Source organism: Marmota flaviventris, chromosome 1 (assembly GCF_047511675.1).
Source record: "Marmota flaviventris isolate mMarFla1 chromosome 1, mMarFla1.hap1, whole genome shotgun sequence".
NCBI classification, from domain to species: domain Eukaryota; kingdom Metazoa; phylum Chordata; class Mammalia; order Rodentia; family Sciuridae; genus Marmota; species Marmota flaviventris.
This window is the reverse complement of record NC_092498.1, coordinates 62,572,366-62,593,372: the sequence shown is the minus strand read 5'-3', so window position 1 is coordinate 62,593,372 and position 21,007 is coordinate 62,572,366. Positions and strand designations below refer to the sequence as shown.

General features: G+C 34.1%; 1 protein-coding gene across 1 annotated transcript in view; it reads right to left on the bottom strand.

Moving 5' to 3' along the window:
• The window catches only part of Gnai1 (G protein subunit alpha i1), an 84,043-nt gene that overhangs the window by 3,127 nt on the left and 59,909 nt on the right, over positions 1 to 21,007 (bottom strand). The window contains exons 4-7 of the mRNA XM_027926518.2: positions 16,673 to 16,830; positions 12,342 to 12,470; positions 4,006 to 4,135; positions 2,807 to 2,960 (exon numbers count right to left, since the gene is read on the bottom strand). Coding sequence (XP_027782319.1) covers positions 2,807 to 2,960; positions 4,006 to 4,135; positions 12,342 to 12,470; positions 16,673 to 16,830 — 571 coding nt within the window. The remainder of the gene's footprint in view (positions 1 to 2,806; positions 2,961 to 4,005; positions 4,136 to 12,341; positions 12,471 to 16,672; positions 16,831 to 21,007) is intronic.

The following is a 21,007-nucleotide window of genomic DNA, read 5'->3' as shown; positions in this document are numbered from 1 at the left end:
TTTTGTTACATTGTTTTAACAGGGTCTCAAATTCCTTTTCAGCATTATGTCTCCTAACCAAGAATGTGAACACATCAAAGATAAACATCGTCTTCTATAGCTTGCTCAGTTCCTTTCATGTCTTACATGATACTCTGTAAATGAAGCATGACAAAATCCATAGGGATGCTGGGCTTACAGAACTCATTATATAAAGGACAAAGAAGTAGTAAAACTTGAATAAGTTTACATTTGAATTCTGATGTTGCTAGAAGATAATCATATATTTTAACAAATCAATTTTTATCTTATTAAAGCATAATAAGGTTAGTGCTCTGAAATTTTGAAGCAATGAACAGTGTCTGCTTGGACCAAGGAAATTACTATAACCCCTTCATTAAAAATATGTTTTGGAGAAAGAGCTTACACTAAGTGCTCATTAACTATAAATATTTAGTGTAGTTGGTTAAATTACTATACCAAAGAGCTACAAGTTACAGGACTGAGCCAATGAGCACATTTCTTAATCTGACTTTAAGTCTTAAGAAAATGACAGCAAAGTGTGTGCTTCAAGGTGATAGGTATTTTTGAACGTGTGACGGAACTTTCCTAACAAAAATGAGTATACAAAAAAGGAATAAGAACATTTTTAAGAATGAAGAACTGAGAAGCTGATGATATAATTAAAAGGGATCTGAGTAAAAAATATGAGCTTAGTTTGAATTTCAGGTGCTAAGAAATGTAGAGGGAACCCAGCAGTTGTTAATTCGAGCCTGGGGCTCCAGAGAGAAATTCAAGTTGACAAGAATGTGTCAGAGAACAGATAAGTCTGTGAAAAGGCAGAGTGCTGAAGGACTGCAGGACTGCAGATGGAAGCCAGTGAAATGGCAACACAGGAAAAAGAGGTAGAGGAAGAGAGCACAGGAGCAGGCAGAGGCTGGAGACACAAATGAGGGTGTGGCTTGGGGGCCAGATAGGCTTGTTCCATAGGAAGCAACAGCCATAAGAATGAGAGCTGAGGCTGAAGTAAGCAGCAACTGAATCAATACTTATAGCATGCAGTGCAGATTTTAAATTATAATCTTAACACTGAAAATATGAAATAATGATCTAATAAATCTTTGTGGGCAAAGATTCTGAAATCAGGAATTCTTGCTAATTTGACAACATAAGCAAAAATTCTTGAACACATTGTATACGTGGCAAGGAAAGGGCTAACAAGTACATGCTTGGTTGCTGTAAAATTGCTATAGGTATACAATATTTATGGACTAATTTGGATACTTTTTTATGAATTAATACATAATAGCTACTTCAACGTAAAAAAACAATAAAAAATAAACTGAAGAACATGTTCAAGTAAGGGAAAACTGAGCTACCTTATTCTGAATTACTCCAATCTTGGAATTTGAACAATAAATAATTTTATTCCTAATAAGCACTAAAAATCTTTCTGAATAAGGTAACTTAGGATAACGTGACTTTCCAAAAGCAAACAAGTTTTTAAGCAAGTCACTGTATAAAATTATTGTGAACCAAAGTATAGCTTCACAACACATAAAAAAGTGCTGTAATAATGAGCAGCATTTCCCTTTTGCTTCCACAGAGAATTTGATTAAATGTAGCCTCATTATTAGTGGTCTGGATGCAGGAGAGCAATCGACTTGGGTCTGGAACTAGCCTCTATGGGTTTGTCAAGCTCAAGCATTCACACTTATATGAACTGAGCAATCCAAGTACTGACATACTGGATTGCCTAATATTGCCTGGAAATGGCAGTTATTAATGGTACAACTATTAATTATTATTAAGATAGACTAAAAATGTTGTTTATAGTGAAATAGTTCTTGAGATTTCTTTTTTTTTTTTTTAAGCAGGAAAGACTAGACAAGGGTAAGTAATAAACTCTTCAGAATATTTCCATTTAGAGATCATTTAAGTCAGTGGTAGCTATAACTTTTGCAATTAAAGCACAGAGTTCTCTTTACTAAAATAAAATCTTATTCAGAAGCCCAATGTGTAAAACAGATGAGAACTGAATTACTCTGTAAGAGAGGAGCTGTAAGATGGTAAGTGTGGGAGGGTAAGTAGCTCTATTCCCAGTGCTCGCTCCTGATTGCAGGTTAGGAGGGGCCAGACTAGATTCAAAACAATGTATGAACCCAATTCCTGATTTTACAGATGGTATACTGAAGCCTAGATAAATTGTAAGTCTTGTTCAACGTCAAGGAGCTTGTTTTGAAAAAGCTAGGATTGTACTTCAAGTCTATTTTTTTTTCACTCCCAGTGCTTTTCCCATGGTAGTAAAATTAAAGCATCATCAACAGTCTCGTTATTGAAGTTTAGATTTCATAAGAAACCTTCTCTGATGAACCTTCTCTGATGGAACCAGAGTCAGCTGTCTCGCCGATTATTCCTTATACGAATGCCCATGTTCCTTCTTAGTGGTATGGTGCACTGCTCTTGTCTGTTTATGAGTATGTCAGTCTTTGAGTTCAGACAGAGAACAGAGACATGTTTTATTTATGTGCATCCCACAATACCTCTCATGGGATATGTTTCCTGGATGAACAAACCAATATTTTAACTTTATGAAGACTTGTAGTCATCACTGAAAATTATCTATCAATCCGCTTTTCCATAAAATGAACACATTTTCAGTAATCTCATCCACATCTTGTGCTCAAATGCAGTTTGATAAATAATATCCCCTCAAGGTATAAGGATTACCAAGTTGAGAGATTTAAATCAACTGAAATCTTGCCGTAGGGGAAGCTTTACTTAGAAATATATGACATGTTAAGTTATTCAAAGAAAAGCAAAATACCTGCGTATTCTGGATAGCATATAGTGAGGGGGCTCTTTTTGATTTTTTCTTCAAAGAGATCCTTCTTGTTTAGAAACAGTATAATGGATGTATCTGTAAACCACTTGTTGTTACATATGCTGTCGAATAATTTCATGCTTTCATGCATTCGATTCTATAATAAAAAATAAAATCAAGTTTTTATTAACAGCAAGGATCTGGATGACTATTTTTAGAAAACACAATGTTCAACAAAACAGGGCTTTTTAGTTGAAAAAGAGGTAACTCTCCACTAAAATGAATTTCTACCATTTCAGAACAAGCACACTTTGATGTTAGGCGAGACAGGTGTCTCATGGCTTTTTGCACTCAATAATTACTTGCTGAGTGTTCGCTGTGAGTTCTGTGCTATGCCTGGAAACATCCTGCTGCAGGATGTTATAATCTGATGCCCAACAGTGAACATCTGAAAAGAATTCATGATTATAGAGGTCATCTCTGTTTTCATTAAGAGGTAAGTGGAGCTTTTAAAGATTAATAAATTAAATTTAACAAGTGAAATTCAATTAGTCTAACACTCCAAAGAAAGAAGACTTCCAATTCTTGTTTCTTGCCCTTCCAGGGTCTGTATTCAGCAGGGACACTGAGATATTTCATAGAGCTGAAATGAAAGAAAGTATAGTGTTGCACTGTACCTACTGCATTATAATTGTATATACTTGATTTTAAAAACACAAACTGAGCCTATCTCTTTTTTATTTCCCCCATGTTGCATTAAAGTTAATTTAAAGTAATAGTTTAAATTTCTATTTCTACTTCTCCAAATTAATGGCAATGAAACATATCTAAAAATTACAAAGCATAGCACACATCAAAGATTACTAAACTGCCAGAAATAACAAGAAAAAATGAGTCTTGGATTATCATGGACCTAACTTTACTTTCATTTAGTCTGTAAGTACAGCATATTGGAAATGCACAGTTAAACATACAGGGTTGAGGTAAAATTGACTCTCAATCTCTTCCTTAAGATGCATCTGTGATTCTTTAGCATTCTTTCCTTAAATGCAAACAGAAAAGTTGAAGAAAAGAGCCTGAACTTTCAAATAATTTAGGCATAAGCAAGAATTTCTCAAGAATTTTTCTCAGAAAAGTTCTTGGCAACACCATCTCCAGCTCTGCATATTTCATGCTCCAGCTTCAAAAAGGGTTGTACTTGCCATTTCTTCATCTTCAGCTAGAACCAGGTCATAGTCACTCAGGGCCACACAGAAGATAATGGCTGTCACTCCCTCGAAGCAGTGGATCCACTTCTTCCGCTCAGACCTCTGACCTCCCACATCAAACATTCTGCAAGAGCAAAAATCATGGGTTGACATCCCTTACATGTTCAAAAGCTCTGAGGGGCTCTGTAAAAATGCTCCAAACAGCTGGAGGAATGTGGGATGGGAAGAAAGGAGAAAAGGACTGAGTGGGAGGAAAACAATGTCACAAATTGGTTTTCTCAAAGGGAAAAATGTCTGTTTTTTTTTTTTTTACATCTTTGATTGCAAAGTGGGTATCTCTAATAAAAATAAACACCCTCAACAAACAAGACATTCATTAACATATGAGAACACTTAGGACATTAAAGCAAATACAAATGAAAGGACTGTCCTACATGTAAACACTGAGAAGTCACATGAAGCAACTGGGGAATACAAAGATCAAAGAGTACAAATTCAATTTGCCAGTCATGGAACATTAGGGGCAGAGGGCATGACTTCCACTTCCTACTGTGAGTTTCTCTCAGAGGCAAGAGCTAGTATGTTATTACTTTCATGTAAAGGAGAAACAATTCCAGGTAGGAAAATGTAGGATAAGCAAATCAAATTCAAATAAGGGCAAAAAACTTGCCTAGATGAAAAAATAAAATTATGGTATGAAAAAAACGAGAACTGAAAATATGAAACAAATGGTGGACCTACTGAATAGTCATGGAATTTGGAGTGGGAAAAAAAAAAAAAAACCCTAAGCTTTTACACAATATACAATAGCGGACCATTACAGGTAAGTGAAGGAGGTAATAACACTATCAAACTGCATAGCGACAGTGGCCTTTTCCTCTTTTTCCTGGCAAGAGATTATAAAGTTAAGCAAAAGTTTAAATTTGCATAGACTACATTATGCAACCTAGAAATAACCACTTATATAATGGAAACACCATGCAAACTGGTACATTTTTAAAAGCTCCATTTATCTAGATGGTGCACTAATTAAAACAGTCCCTTGTTTAATTCCCAGGCAAAAAGAAGTTTCCCTACAGAGCAGTATTGGCCTATAAACCAACTCTGAGCACATCAACTACTATTGTTACTTATATCATCATTTAAAAATGCAGCCTTTGTTTTGGTTAGCCAGAAATTTTTCATTAAAGTGTGCCACATAACAAAAGAATTCTACCACATAAGTCAAAATGGATAAGAAACAACAGCAACAAAAAAGGATAGAATACAAAATGGATAAGATGCAAAAAAACGGCAATAGAGGTCAAACAAGAATAAAGTAAAAGAAAATATATTTATCTTAATTGCATAAACATTTGTAACATTGCTTTAGAACATGACTTGAAAATAATAGATAACCAGAGAGCTAGCCTTTTCTTAGAAAACTACTCTGATCAAATGTTACCTATTCTCTGTCTTTTCATTATAACAATCCACCTCAACCCATCCCACATTTTCTCTCTGTGCTGGTGACTTTTGTGTTATCACCTTGACTAAACTATTACAGTTATTTAATCAAACACTCCTCTAGGTGCGGCTGTGAAGGAATGTTCTGGGTGCAGTTAACATCTATAATCAGCTGACTTTAGGTCAAGAAGACTGTCCTCAATAATATGGACAAGTCTCTTGCAATCAAGTCAAAAGGGGCTAAGGGCAAAAACTGAGGTTTCTCAGAATAAAATGAAACTCTTCCACAAGACTGCACAATAGCCTGTCTCTGAGCCTGTAAACCTGCACTACAGGCCATCAGCATCACCACATGGAAGTCAATTCCTTGAAATAAACACAACTTATTGGTTCTGTTTCTCCAGAGAATACCAAAACTGGTACCAAGACAGGGGTGCTAAAAATGTGTAAGTAGCTTTGGAATTGGAAGATGAACAGCAAGTAGAAGAATCCTGAAGCACTTCACAGGGGGAAAAAAAGAAAAGAAAAAAAAAATCTAGACTATTTTGAAGATATGGGTAATAGAAATACAGGTATTAAAGACTCAGATGGAAGTGAACAGTGGGAAAGCTTTCATTGTTTTAGGGAATGCATATATTGCCATGAACAGAATGCTGGTAGACAGATCAACCTTGAGGCTGTTTTTAATGAGGTCTTAAAAAGAAATAAAAACACATTATATCTTGTAATCCCAGTGGCTTGGGAGGCTGAGGATCAAAAGTTTAAAGCCAGCAACTTAATGAGGCCCAAAGCAATTTAGTGTTACCTGGTACCAAAGGTGGGCTGTTGGACATGTTATACATTGTAAAATGACAACCAGTTGGCTGAATTGGGTAGAAGACAGAACTTGTAAGCAATGATTGTAGATGTACAGTGGAAGATATTTATAAAGAAAAGTGTGAAAGGTTCAATTCTATTTTTCTATTTTTCTCTGGTGCTCACAGTAAAACAAGAGCAGAAAGGTAAGCTGAGCAATGAATTATTAAGCAAAAAGGAACCACACACACACACACACACACACACACACACACACACAGGGAAGAAGGACTCCTGAAAACAGGTAAATATTGGAGTGACATAGCTACAAGCCAAGAAATGCCATGAATTGCCAGCCACTACCAGCAACTAGCTAGGAAGAGGAGAGGAGATTCTTTCTTAGAGCTTTGAAAGGGCACAAGGCCTAGCTGACATATTGATTCCAACTTTCTAGCTCCCAGAACTGGGAGAAGATAAATTTCTACTTGTTTTGGCACCTAGTTTATGGTAATTTGTCATGGCAGCCTGGGAAGTGAGCAGATCCTCTTACCAAGTATTTTTTTTTCCTATAAATTATTCTTTTCCCTATTGCTCTTCTCATCTCATAAATATTCAATTTGTATAATTTATTTTCTCTTCCACACCCCAGTTCTACCCCAAGAATGTAAAGATGAAGAATTTTTTTTTTTCTCTTTTTTGTTCACTTTACATCCGAACATTGAACACACATAGCAAGTACTTCACAAATCTTTATGGTCTGAATGAATAAACCATGCCTAAAGAATATTAACACTTTAAAGGAATAATAGACTTTGTTATGTTCAAAATGTAGATCTACCAGTTACTTTGTGGAAAACGTAAATATAAAAGAACTTTAGTCGTCATTTAATAAGTAATTTGACTCCAGAAGAAATCTCTTCAATGTATATATTTAATCAATGAAATATAACTAAATGAGGATCCTTCATGTATTTCTTATGAACAAAGAACTTTTGGTCTAAGCCAGTGATTTTCAAACTTCAGTGAATGAGAATCAATAGGTGGGAGACGCGATACTACTGGTCTGGGGAACATATGTTTGAAAGTCAATTAGTTCTTAAGTCAAAGAATAACAACTGGGAATTGAGATCAGAAATGACTGGACTTTGCTTAACAGTTCAGTGGCATTTAGAGAGAGAGAGATGAAGATAATCACTGGAAGAACCACTAATTTTTATCAGTCTTAAATGTTCCATGAAAAGGCAGATAAAATACAAAGCATTATTCACTGTTTGACAAAGAAGACAGAAATATCTTAATTATTTAATATGTTTTTTTAAAATTCTGAATTCCTCTATTGTTTAAAAGAATAACAAACAAAAAAGTAGTATGTTCTCCATAAAAAAAAGATAAGACTTTTGACTAGCATCAAATAGGGAATGAATTTGAGTTTTCACTGGGTTTCTGGAGAGAGGAATAGAGGGGAGGCTGAATACCCTGAGCTGTGTGCTTACCTGTCCTTGGACTGTCACCTAATACCACTGTGATCAAGACTGAGCAGTACAGAACTGACCAACTTGTATTTCACACTTATAAGCAGAACACTATATTCCAAAACCTATTACACATTTATAGTAAAGGAATATATATTTATTGTACATTATGCAAATTTTCTAATAGAAGGATGCATTAACACTGTATCTGAAAATGGTTTAATAAAACTGTTGATTCTTTAATTAAAGTAAACCACATGGGCATGGGTCATAAATGTCCATTCAGAGAGATGATAATATGAATTCTTAAATTAAAATAGATGCCCTATTGCCTCATTTTGAATTTGTTAATGCCAAACACACAAATAAATTTGAACCTTAGTTTACTCTTTGGTTAAAACCAAAGAATTATAACATGAAATACACTGGAACTACAAGATGATGACTGCATAGAGAGTTCCCAGCAGAATCATTCTAAACATGTTTCTGCCCTCATCCATTCTCCAATGAGGATAAAATAAAAAGAAAAGTTGGGCTGGGTGATGGCAGCATAGTGGCTCAGGAGGGTGAGTCAGGAGGATTTCAAGTTCAACCTCAGCAACTTAGTGAGGCCCTAAGTAATTTAGCAATATCCCATCTCAAAACTGAAAAAAAAAAAAAAAAAAAAAAAAAAGGCAGGAGACTTAGCTCAGTGGTCACATTGGTTAAACATCTCTGGGTTCAATTCCAGTACCAAAACAAACAAACAAACAAACAAAGGTTGGGGGAGGGGGAAGCAAAGTTGGAATCATAGATTAGCAATGCTAATAATTTAACAGAACTCAAATAAAGACAAAATTATCTGAAGTTCTAGAAAAACCTGTGTTTATTTTGTAAGTCAATAAACCAGAGCACTAATTACTAATTAAATACTTTCCATTAAAATATACCTCACCCAAGAAGCCCAAATGGAGCAACATAAATGGACTTCCTGGGAATCATGGTGAGAGTCAACTTCACTGATCTTAGGACATGGTTGATGTTGAAATGACAGTTTTAAAACATGCAGCTAGATTTTACCTAAATAAGTGAAGAGTGTGGTCTGAAAAAAAAAATACTTAAAGTACATTTAACTAGGATGAAAAATGAATTTCACAGTCAGCTTGCTCTTAAGTATCAAGTAACTGATTTAACATTTGCCATTATCCTTTGTCACCATTTATAGTTTTAACCTTTGTGATATTTTTTTAAATAGGCAATAATTTGCTTTATCTTTAAGCATTTGACCAAGAGCAAGGCTGTGATAGACTCTCTGTTAAGAATCCTTTTTTTTTGCGGGGGGGGGGGGGGGGGGGGAGTGTCCTGATAGAAATTCTAAGATAGTTTTTAAACTATAATTATTAATATATATTATTTAAAAATTTATTTATTAACACATAATTGTACAAATTGATGGGATACACCTGTATTAACTGTGTCCGTCCACCCTTCTTTCTATTCTTGGTGCCTCATTTTCCTCATTGGACTTTTTTTATTAGTACATATTTTTTATACAGCTACTTAATAGGAGAACTTAAGACCTAGAATCCTTACTTGCTTATCTATAAACTTATATCAAAATAATTTATAAGAACACAATCTTTAACAAGTAAAAAAAAAATCAGAAAGTAAGATGCACTAAATTTAAAAACGTAAATTCTCTTTTTAACAGTAAACTTCCTTAAAGTTAACAATCACTTAATAGTTTTAAGATAAATATGATGACAGTTCCCAGATCAGACATATCACATGGTCATTAAGCATCTGACAAGTACAGTAGTGTACCAAAAGACAGTAAGTAATTCAAGGAAAGAGAACACCAGTAGCTCAACATGACACTGGGGCTTAACAGTGAAATAAGCTCTGGGTGTTGTGGTGCACATCTGTAATCCCAGTGGCTCAGGAGGCTAAGGCAGGAGGGTTGCATGTTCAAAGTCAGCCTCAACAACTTAGAAAGGCCCTAAGCAAGGCCTTAGTGAGACCTTAATGAGGCCATGTCTCAAAATACATAAAATAGAAAAGGGCTGGGGATATGTGACTCAGTGCATAAGCACCCCCGGTTTCAATCCCTGGTACCCTTCCACCAAAAAAAAAAAAAAAAAAAATTAGACCGCTTCATGAATCAAGCACAGTTAACACTGCCAGAAAAACTAGCTATGATCTCAGTATTCATTTCAGAAAGCACAGCAATGATCTTTTTTTTTTTTTTTTTTGGTGGGTAAAAGAGGACATGGAAAACTGAAATGGAGCTTTTGTTCTCTAAAAAACTCAGTTCCTTGAACCACTGATAAATCAGTAAGAAAAGGAAGTAACAAGTGTATTCTCTTTCAGATAGCTGTGGAAGCAATCAGAGGTATAGTTGCAAATATTTAACAGTGCTTTCAGCTTGTAACAGTTAAGCTTTCTTTAGGAAGTGAACCAATGATTTTTATCTCTGGCTTGGAACATTTTGTTAATGTTTTTAGAAATTCTGCTTTACTGTCATTATCATTTCAGAGCATTAGTCTAACCCATAATTCATATTAAAGCCCTATTTTAGAACGATTATCTTGAATCAAAACATTTTCAATCAAAGTAAAAAAGAAGAGATAAAATAATAACAATATGGGATACTCTATTTGTAAGCCAAATTACTTTTTGACATAATTACTGAACAATTTGTTGGTTGTTTCTTTTTTTTTTTTTTTTACTTTTAATCTTTTGTTTTTCATTTTTGATTCTACATTTCTGGAACTATGGGGATGGAGAAGGATAAAAGCTAAGGGAATATATATAGTCTTGTAAAGTTTGAGTTTTTACAAAGAATATAAAAATCTTCAGTAACAATTTGAAAAACAAATCTATCACAAGTACAAAACAAATGATCTATCTAAACTCTTATAATATTTTGAAAACTGATCTCTAAAAAAAGACATGTAGCATAAAGATTATGAAAACCTTAAAACAGAGCACAAAGGCGTTTTGTATTTATTTATTTATTTTTTACAGGGACAACTGGTGCATGCTCAATTTGAGTCAGGCTGTCTGCAAAGCTCTGCAGGTGTACAGCAGCACCTGACTGCACCTTATGCATGACTGCAGCTGCAATCTTCCTGAAAATGAATCTCAACCTTCTTGGATTTAAAAACAAAAAACAAAAAAACACACCAAAGAGACAAAAACCTCTACATATTAAACTAAGAAAAATAATAAAAATAAAACCCACATATCCACATGTTTAATTTTAGCATTTTTTTTCTATCCAATACTATTTATTAGCTAATATTTATATGGATCAGGGAACATGTGGGTTTTCCTGAGTGTGAATAATGTGATTCTGTTGTGTTGGTGAGATTTAGGCTCTGACTCTGTGAAGGGCCTCACAAGCAAGCTGTTCAAGGGCTTAGTGTTCAGTTTCCCTTCTGCTGGGCACTTAAATGGCACTTAGGAAATGTGACATTTTAAATGAATTTGAATTATGAGAAGCTAGTTTTTTTTTTTAAACTTGCTGCCCTCTTCATATAGCTTTAAAGTATGGAAATGGATAATACAAGGGGGAAAGAAAGGAATAGCTATTTTTTTTTAAACCAGTATATATATATTTTTCAGATCAAGTAAAACCACAGTGGTCTGGGATTTTTATGAAAACAGAAGTTTTATGTCAGCAGAAAATTCTGTGGTGTTAAATCATTTACTCATGCACATATCTTTGTATAGGATATAAAACCTCATTTTCCTTTATCTTATTGTTATTATTTTAACTGGAATAAGGCGCATAGAATTGATGAGCAACAATGCACACATACAACAATTCTGACTGGGTGAGTTATGAATTATTAAGTGGAAAATTTAGATAAAATAGCAGATGACTCGACAGGGAAAACTAGATGAAAGTAACTGATGAAAAGACCTTACAGATAAAATAAGAATGTGCAAATTAAAACATTATATTTTCTTAAGTCCAATAGTTTTTCTCTTATCTTGAAAATAGTTATTTATTGGAAAAAGAGAAATCCAATTCTGTAAATTTGTATGCAATGTTTTACTGACCTTCCCTGAGCCTGGTTCCTTATAAAATGAGGGAACAGAACTAAAGGAACTCTAACAGCCCTTCCATTAAAAGCTAAAATTCAGTGCTTCTCTGTTCAGACCTCAGGAAGTTAATATTCAATACACTTTAAGTAAACATTTCTTATCATGAAATAGTGCAAATATCACTTGGCTATGAATAAGATTTTTCTTGAAAAATTTTAAAAGCCACCTTTCTTTTCAAACATTTCCATAAATAAGCAAATAGTCTATTGATAAAACCAGAGGGCAATATTTCCCAGTATTTTCTGTTCACAAATAAAAGCCAAAATACTATTTTCATTTACACCACTGTAAAAATTACGGCATTCATCTGGCATTTTTTCTTAAATAAAAATGAAAACATTCCTTATATGAATGCTTCTTTTAGACCTCTTTTTCCCCCCAATTATTTTGTTTAATCATTTGTGCAAAGTTTTTCTGACTGCAATTTCTAAGCATAAAAATGTTATGAACACTTACTATCTTTTATTTCTAAAGCAATGTGTTTTATACCTAAATTTATAAATAATATGTTTGGAAGCTACTCACTTAAAATGAAGATCTTTGAAAGTAAAATGGGTTTCAACAATCCCTGTAGTTTTCACTCTGGTTCTGAGAACATCTTGCTGAGTTGGGATATAATTTGGTTGTGCTATTCTGTCCAAATCATTCAAATAGCTGAAAAAACAGACAACAAAACAACATGTAAATCATAAATGTTGCCAATAAAGATAATCCAAAACAAAGACTATAATATCTTAATGCATGCCATACTGTGAAATCACTGGAAATGTTTTTTAGTTTCTGTGTAATGATGTAAAACAATCAATTTAGTCTTAGATCTTACAGGATTTCTACTGACTGAAATGAAACTGTTTATAATTCTCCAACCACCAATTTTTTTTAGTATTTTTAAAATGTGTACTTTCTCTTATAGGTTCAGTAATCCAAAGGAAAAAGAGATTTAAAAAAAAAAATCCCAAGCTAATGAACACCATGAATTTATGCTTATTATTCATTACACTTTTTTGATGAACTGTTCTTATCTTCTATATATTACTCTTCTGTTAAAGATTTTAAAAGTTTTAATTTTGGTTCAAGTACTGAGGATACCTTAGGCAAAGGTTGAATGAGATGCTGCTGCTTCTTAGTCTTATCTGCAGGATAAGACTGCACATGACTCCTGTAGTCTGCTCTCAAAACCAACACCCACATTATACTTCTCAATGATTTTAGTCACTCATCTAATACTCTCTCCAAAGGATGTCAACTATTTCATGATACAAAAATGTAGTGTCACCATATAATGCAATATAAAAATGAAAATTATTTTTTTCACTATTATGTGGTAGAGGCAATAACTAACAGAAAGTCCAGGTATGGAAGGTTAATAAGGGCCTGAATGTTAAAGGATTCATGGACAGTGATAATATACTCAGAAACATGAACAATGGGGTGAAAAACAGGGCATGTCACTTCTGTTAGAAGCAGTGGAGATGGAAACAGTGAGGTCTTAATTCTTGGAGAGCAGCCCCATTAACAGGCTGTGTACAACCTAAATGAGGTCAGCTGAACATGGTGGGCATCCCTGCAATGTCCTGAAATACTACAGCAGCACTAGACAGATAACTTAGAAATAATTTAGGCACAGAGAAACACCAACTACTGAAACTGCAAATTGGTATTAAACTCTGAACAGAATGCTTAGCCATTCAGAACAGGGTCTTAAAAACCAAAGGAGTTTGTTACTTTACAGTGCTAGGGATTGAACCTAGAGCCTTGTGGAAGTTTGGGAAGTGCTCTACCACTTGAGCTACATCCTAACTATTTGATTCATTCTGGATAGAGTTGAGAAATTATCCAAATCCTGAATTAGTAACAAAAATGTTATAAACAGTCAAGTGTGTGTGTGTGTGTGTGTGTGTGTGTGTGTATGTATGTATGTATGTATGTATGTATATATGTGTGTGTGTGTATGTATATATATAGATAGATAGATAGATAGATAGATAGATAGATAGTGTGGGTACTACAATACAGAGGAGATAACGCCTGTTACCTAAACAAAGCAAAATTTGTAGAACAACACATGCTTCAGATTCTGGAGTCTTTCAGATTCTGGATTTTTGGATTAGAAATGCTAATCATTTCTTGTAGACGTGGTGATACCAGTCAGTATTATATTTGCTGAATTTAAGAGAATCTTATCACAGTGGTAACAATACCCTTGTATTTTCTCTGAGCCTTTAATGCCATAAGTATGCTATATATTACATGATGTATAATATGCATGTATTACATATTATACATTATGTACCAATATATTATACAAGGTTACAATTTATCATAAGAAAATATGATTTAACAAATCAACCAAATGAACCACACCAACATTTTACTATTGACCCCTTTAAAATAGTTCTTATTTAAAATGTGCTTTGATTACTCAGATACATTTTTTATTAAAACTGCTATAATTCTAATAGACCCTAAAATATGCATACTCATATTTCAACAAAACGGAAAAGAAAAACAGGCATTGTAAAAAAAAAAAAAAACCTCCCACTGTGGGCTGGTGTTGTGTGGCTCAGTGGTAGAGCACTTGCCTGGCACATGGGAGGCCCTGGGTTTGGTCCTCAGCATCACATAAAAAATAAAGTTAAAAAAAAATCACATTGTTTTAAATTATCACAAGTTTAAACTGCAAATGGATACTTAGTCCTAATGACAGGATAACACCACCTCCAGTCCAGAACTCAGAACTAAAGATACATGTCAGCACTCCAGAGGAAAAGATTTCTCTGACTTCCTTCATTCTTGAAAACTGACTACATTATTACATATTAAGTTTAGAAAAAGCAAAAATAATATAACAATAACCAAAGCAACATGTCTTTCCCAACGCATGTCCAAACAGCATGCACTGGAACAGATGGTTCTTGGTCAAAGAGGATGGAGAGGCCTGGAAGTATCCCCACATTGTGAGGAAGAGGCCTTCAATCTATGCACCCAAGGAGTACTTCTTAGTTACTGAAGCAGCTCCTTTTGCTAAGCTTAGCAAAGAGCAATCTTCTATCTCTAATTGTCACTACAATTTGAATTTTTCAGCAGGTATTGATAGTGGCAAAGCAAATAACATGGCTTAAGAGTTGTGTTTTTCCTTTAAGTAATTTTTCTAATTTGTCTTCAACCTTGTGTGAAGTTCAGCTTATTAATTCATTTATTATTAAACAAGATCAGTCTGAGTGACAACTACCTGTCAGGCTATGGTGATATGTTAGGCAAAAACAGACATTACTGAATTCAGTGTAGTGGCAGAGACAGTAAATGATTAAATAGTCACTACATAACAAGAAAATAAAATAACCTCAAAATATTTGTAATTCTGAAGGAAAAGTACAGAGTATTACAAGTACCTAACAGTAGAGCAAGGATCTTCTCGAGCACCAAAGAGTGTTTTCTTGTAGAAGTGATGACACCAGTGAGAAAGGTGGGCTCATATTCAATAAGCCACACAGGTAACAAGGTGTTTGCACAAGTATGAAAGTTAAAGTATAAATTAAGAAACAGGGTTACAAAGATTGCTGTGGGTGATGTGATGCATGTTATTAATTCACATTAAATCACAGGACACACGGGGCACACTCAGATGTCCAAAACCATGTGATAAGACACTTGGGTCCACACCCCATTAGTCTGTTGCTCACTGTAACCACATGCATGCCATTTACCAAGAGCCTCAACACTTGTTCTCATCTAGCTAATCCTTACTTTGGTTCCTAACAGCCAACACAACTCTTTCAGCAAAACAGAACACTATCAGAAAGTAAAGAGTACATAATACATATTTTAGAAACCAATTAATGCTACTTGTGCAATATCTGACATTTCTGGGTATGTGACCCAAACTATGGAACAATCACTTGGTGTTTTCTTGTTTTTATATCATTTTTTGTGTGTGCTATATCACAATATAGGAAGTTGTCTGGGTTTTATCACAACTTGCTTTGCAAACTTTCAGGGTTCACCACCTGTAAAATTAGGGCAGGCTTTTTTTCTAAAGAACTTATATGTAAGTATCTGTAAGGCTATGTGTGGTGGTGCATGCCTGTAATCCCAGCGGATGGGGAGGCTGAGGCAGGAGGATCGCAATGGTGAGGAGCTAAGCAACTCAGTGAGACCCTGTCTCTAAATAAATAAATATAAATATATATATATATATACACACACACATATATATATACATATATATATGTATATGTATGTATGTATGTGTGTGTGTGTGTGTGTATATATATATATATATATATATATATATATATATATATATATAAAATAAGTATTTGCAAACAGTAGCTTATGTCTCAGAACACATACAGCAAACAACCTTCAGGTGTAGCGGTATTTTACTTAGTGAAAAAATATCTTGGGAACACCATCCAATACTTCAAAAGATCCCTAGTTTAGGTGCCTGTCACTGAACAAGTACACTTCTTAGGCATCATTAGCATTATGAAAAGCACCCACATCACTTACCCTCTCATTTGGCTAGCTTCAAGTAAATTAGACATATACTCAAATGCACCGTGAACTTTTGGAAATTCCAATTATTTTCTTGGAAATATACAAGATTCATTCCCATTATGCATGCTTCAATTAAAGTTTACATAAGCAAGAATCTCTTAAGGTACCACTGAACACACAGGAAATAAAAACATTCCTATCCATAAACATACAAAAAAGAGAAAGTTTTAAAATATTGTCATCCTGAGTTGTACAAGAATATGTCAACCAATTCTGCAATAAAATTGATTTGGAGGTATATTTGACTCACAAGTAATTATTCATGATAGTGCAGTTCAGAAGTTATGATTACTTACTATGCTGCAGAATCATTAAGCTGGTACTCTCGGGATCTGTTGAAACAGGCTTGTACACCGCTATCTTTCCACAATCTCTTTATAACTCCAGCAAGTTCTACAGTCATAAAGCCTTCTTCAGCAGCTCCAGCAAGCACAAAGAGTTGGCGGGCGTCATCCTGAACATTCAACAACCCATTTTTTAGAGAGTAAAAAGAGAGACATTAGAGATTAAAAAGTACAAATGGAGAGATTAGAGATAAAAATGCAATATTGAATTTCCTTATATTTTGATAGAAGTGTCCTAGCTTCTCTCTCTCTAAAACACCCTTAAGACATTGGCTTAACCAAGAGAGTATAATCATAAATCAGGAGCTTATGTTTTATGGTATTAGCAATATTCACCAAGGCACCAGGAAGCTGGCAGAATTTCTTCAGTTATGGTACATGAAGGGGACCTGAGTTAACTATCTACAGTTTTCTGCATACTAGATATGATCATTTTTGAGAAAACAGAGGAAGAGTCTTGTCTTGCTCCTTCTTGCTCAAGATGTTTTCAATCTAAGAAACATAAAACACCATGAATGATTACATTAAATAGAATCCATTTAAGTGTAGCTTTCTGATATAATTTATAGATGCAAAATATGTTAAGAGAAAGGAAAAAATCTATGTGGAGTAAGCAAGAAAGGTTTCACACAAAAAAAATGGTCTGTAGATTCACAGGAGACTTTAAAATGTATATACATCAAAACCAAAGAGGAAGCAGTTGGGAGCAGGTGTTTGCCAACTCAGGCAAGGAGAACAAAATAAGCACATCTTGGGAATAGAAATATTCAAGACACACACAGAAGACAACAGACAAAAAATTCGAAGTGAGAATACTGTCTATAAAGTTAGCTAAATTGTGCTTAAATATGAGGCTACTAATATTAAGTCTGATCTACAAGTAATCAACCACTCATGACCAGTGCTGTCAAAGAAAAAAAATGTAATGTAAGCAATAATGCAATCTAAATTTTCTAACCACCACTTAAAAGAAGGAAAAGCAAAAAAGGTCACATGAAAATAATTTTAATAATATGTTTTGTTTAACCTATATACAGAAATATTATAACTCAACATGTAAACAATTAAGTTTATGAGATAATTCAAATTTTTATACATATTGTCTTCAAAATGTGCTGTGTATTTTACACATACATCACATGTCAATTCAGAATAGACACATTTTATTCACTCAATGGTATATGTACGTAGAAGCTACCTACCATACTTGATAATATCACTCTATCCTCCAGGTAATAACACAGCTAATTCAAAGTGGATGGAGGAAGGGAGAAGCTGCTATCTTCATAGAGGTTTTCATTAACCTGAGACATGTTAACTGGGTGGAAAATATTATCATCAAGGGGCATTCTTCCAGATACAGATGGCCTTCAGTTTTCTATGGTTTCTGTACCGCAGATCTAACAAACTTCAGATTGAAGATATTTGAAAAAATAATTGCATCTGTACAAACTTTTTTCCTCAATCCCTAAACAATACTATATAACAACTATTTATATGACATTTACATTGTATTTAGGTATTATAAGTATTCTAGAGATAATTTAAAGTGTATGGAAAGATATGCATAGATTATATGCAAATATTGTGCCATTGTGTAAGACACTTCAGAATCTTTGGATTTCAGTATCTAATGATGGTCCTGGAACCAATCCCCCACAGATACGGAAGAATAAATGTATGGTACTAAATGCTTATAGAGAGGAGGAACACATTACGATATGGTATACAGAAGAAAAGATGCAGTTGGTGACACAGCTCATAGCTGACAATGTAAATTCATCCTGCTGCCAATTTGTGAAGCATTTCCTTTTCGGCTGGAACTCATCATGAAAAATAATTAAGTCTCAGCATGGGAACATATTATTCAAGCATATGTTCCCCTTTTTAGTAAATCACAAGAGAAATATGGGCAAGCAAGCAACATGTGCATAATATCCTTAATAAACCCTATATATCATGGTTTCAAGTCATTCTGAAAACCACTAACCCAATTCCATTAAAAGACTATTCAATTTTCTAAATATTTACTCATATGTGAGAAATTTCTACATTTGGCCATTTTTATTTATTAAACTACATCAAATAATCTCTGTTTTGGAAAAATGCTTTTCACTTAAGTATGCTTTTAAATGCATTTTGGTTATAGTATCTTTTTTCAATTTCAATAAATTTTTGAAAGAGAAAGACCAATGCCCTCCAGGATAGGTCAGGAGATCATTCTTGCCTCTAACTTTCTAGGAAGAAACCTAAAGAAAACGCAGAAGAAACTTTGGAAGCTCTATTTATAAACTGCACTTTCTGTGGCATTCAAAAATGTCTCTTCCTTTTTTTAGATTCAACATACAAGTGGGATCATGCAATATTTTTCTTTCTGTGTCTGGCTCATTTCACTTAGCATAACTTCCTCCACATTCAAATGAATGAACGAATGTCAAATATACAGAAAGACTTCAACAGCAGCGGGACATAGGAAGTGAGAAAGGAAATGAAGTGATGTAGTTCAAAGGTCAAAGGAACAGACATGTAGGATGATCAAGTCCAAAGAAATAATTACAACATGCGAACTATAAATAAACAAAAAAGTATTGCATCAGAAATTTTTGTTAAGTATATTTTAGCTGCTCTTGTCACAAAAAAAAATGTAATTACTTGAAATGAACGATATGTTAATTTGCTTCAGAATAGTAGCCATTTTACTATCCATATGTATCCCATAAGGTCAAATTCTAAACCTCAAAAATAGATAGTATTAAAATGCAAAATAGCTTCTACTGGAAAAATAACTAGAACATTCACCTCCATGTCAGTAGCTGAATGTTCAGATGCTGAATTTGAGCTGGAAGGTATTGTAGAAATTATTCTATGTAATCTTTTGTTTTGTACAAAAAGAGCCCAAGGGCACAGAGAAGTTAGGCAATCTGCTTAAAGTTTCACAGCTAAAAAGTCACCCATTGGTTATTTAAATTGGTAAGTCCTAAAATAGGACAAATTTCAAAATTGTAGATTGGAGGCACTGATTTTATCTTGAGAAGGAATGAGGTCTTCATAGGTTTGTATTAAAATTAATTAAGAACATTTATAAACACAAACATGAGGGTATCAAAAGAGTGTGGTACACAGTAGGAAAAGGGCAGGTATTACTGAAGACTGAAGTTTGATTAGGAGGTACAAAGGCTAGTAAATCAGTATACAGAAACTTTTTTGTGGTAATTAAAAAAAAAAAAGAGCACCTAGCAGGGGTGTGGCTCAGTGGCAGAGAACACTTGGCTTGTGCAAGGCCCTTGTTCAATTCACAGCATTCCCCTCTAAAAAATATAAATAAAAAAGTAAAGAAAAAGGAATATTATTTGCCAAGCAATTATTTGAGAGTAGCAAGGGGGAAAGAAATTCTTGGATGTAGCCAAGTTAAAATGTTTTTAAATTACTAAGGACTAAATGAAAATAAGATGGTTCAGAGAATGCAAATTCCATATAACATATACATATGCTATATGGATTTTGGAAACTCAAAAGAAGCTACAATATGTTATTGTGTCTAGAGTGAAGTAACCAGTCTTTCTCCGTGAAAATCAGGGAACACCTAGTATGCAGTACTTTCTTGCTGTTTAGTGATGTGCATTATATGTGCAGCTATCATCACTTGATCAAATCCACAAGAGTCTGTTCAGGATGGGAGATGGGGAGATGCTGAGGGACCACAATGGCTATCCTCTGACATACTAAAGATCATAAAAGGTAAGAAGGAGTAAAATTCCTGTTGAGCTTAGAGCAGAAAAAGGAGCATTCTTAAGACAAAAGATATAAGCTTTCAATTGAATAATGGGAAAACACTTTAACAATCACAGCAACCTAAAAGAATAAAAAATGGACAGAAAATTTCTCCTTTTTTCTTTCTGCCCCTTTCAGTTCTAGAGATTTAATCCAGGGGAATTTTTGACACTGAAGTATTCCCAGACTTTTGTTTGTTTTTTAATTTGGAGAGAGGTCTCACCAAGTTGCCCAGGTGACCTCAAATGTGCAATCCTCCTGCCTCAGCCTCCCAAGTAGCTGGGATTACAGGCATGTGTCACTGCACCAGATAATGCAGAGGTTGGGGGTTTAAACAGAAGCTAGATGACATAGCAGACAAAACTTATGGAAAAGATTGAGTTTACATAAAAAATATCAAAAAAGACATTCTAATGTATAGGCTAAATAATATTAAAAAATAGTGATATCTATGAATTTTGCGTCATAGGAATTAGAGACTAATGTCAAGGTTGACATATAGATGGATGTCTTGAT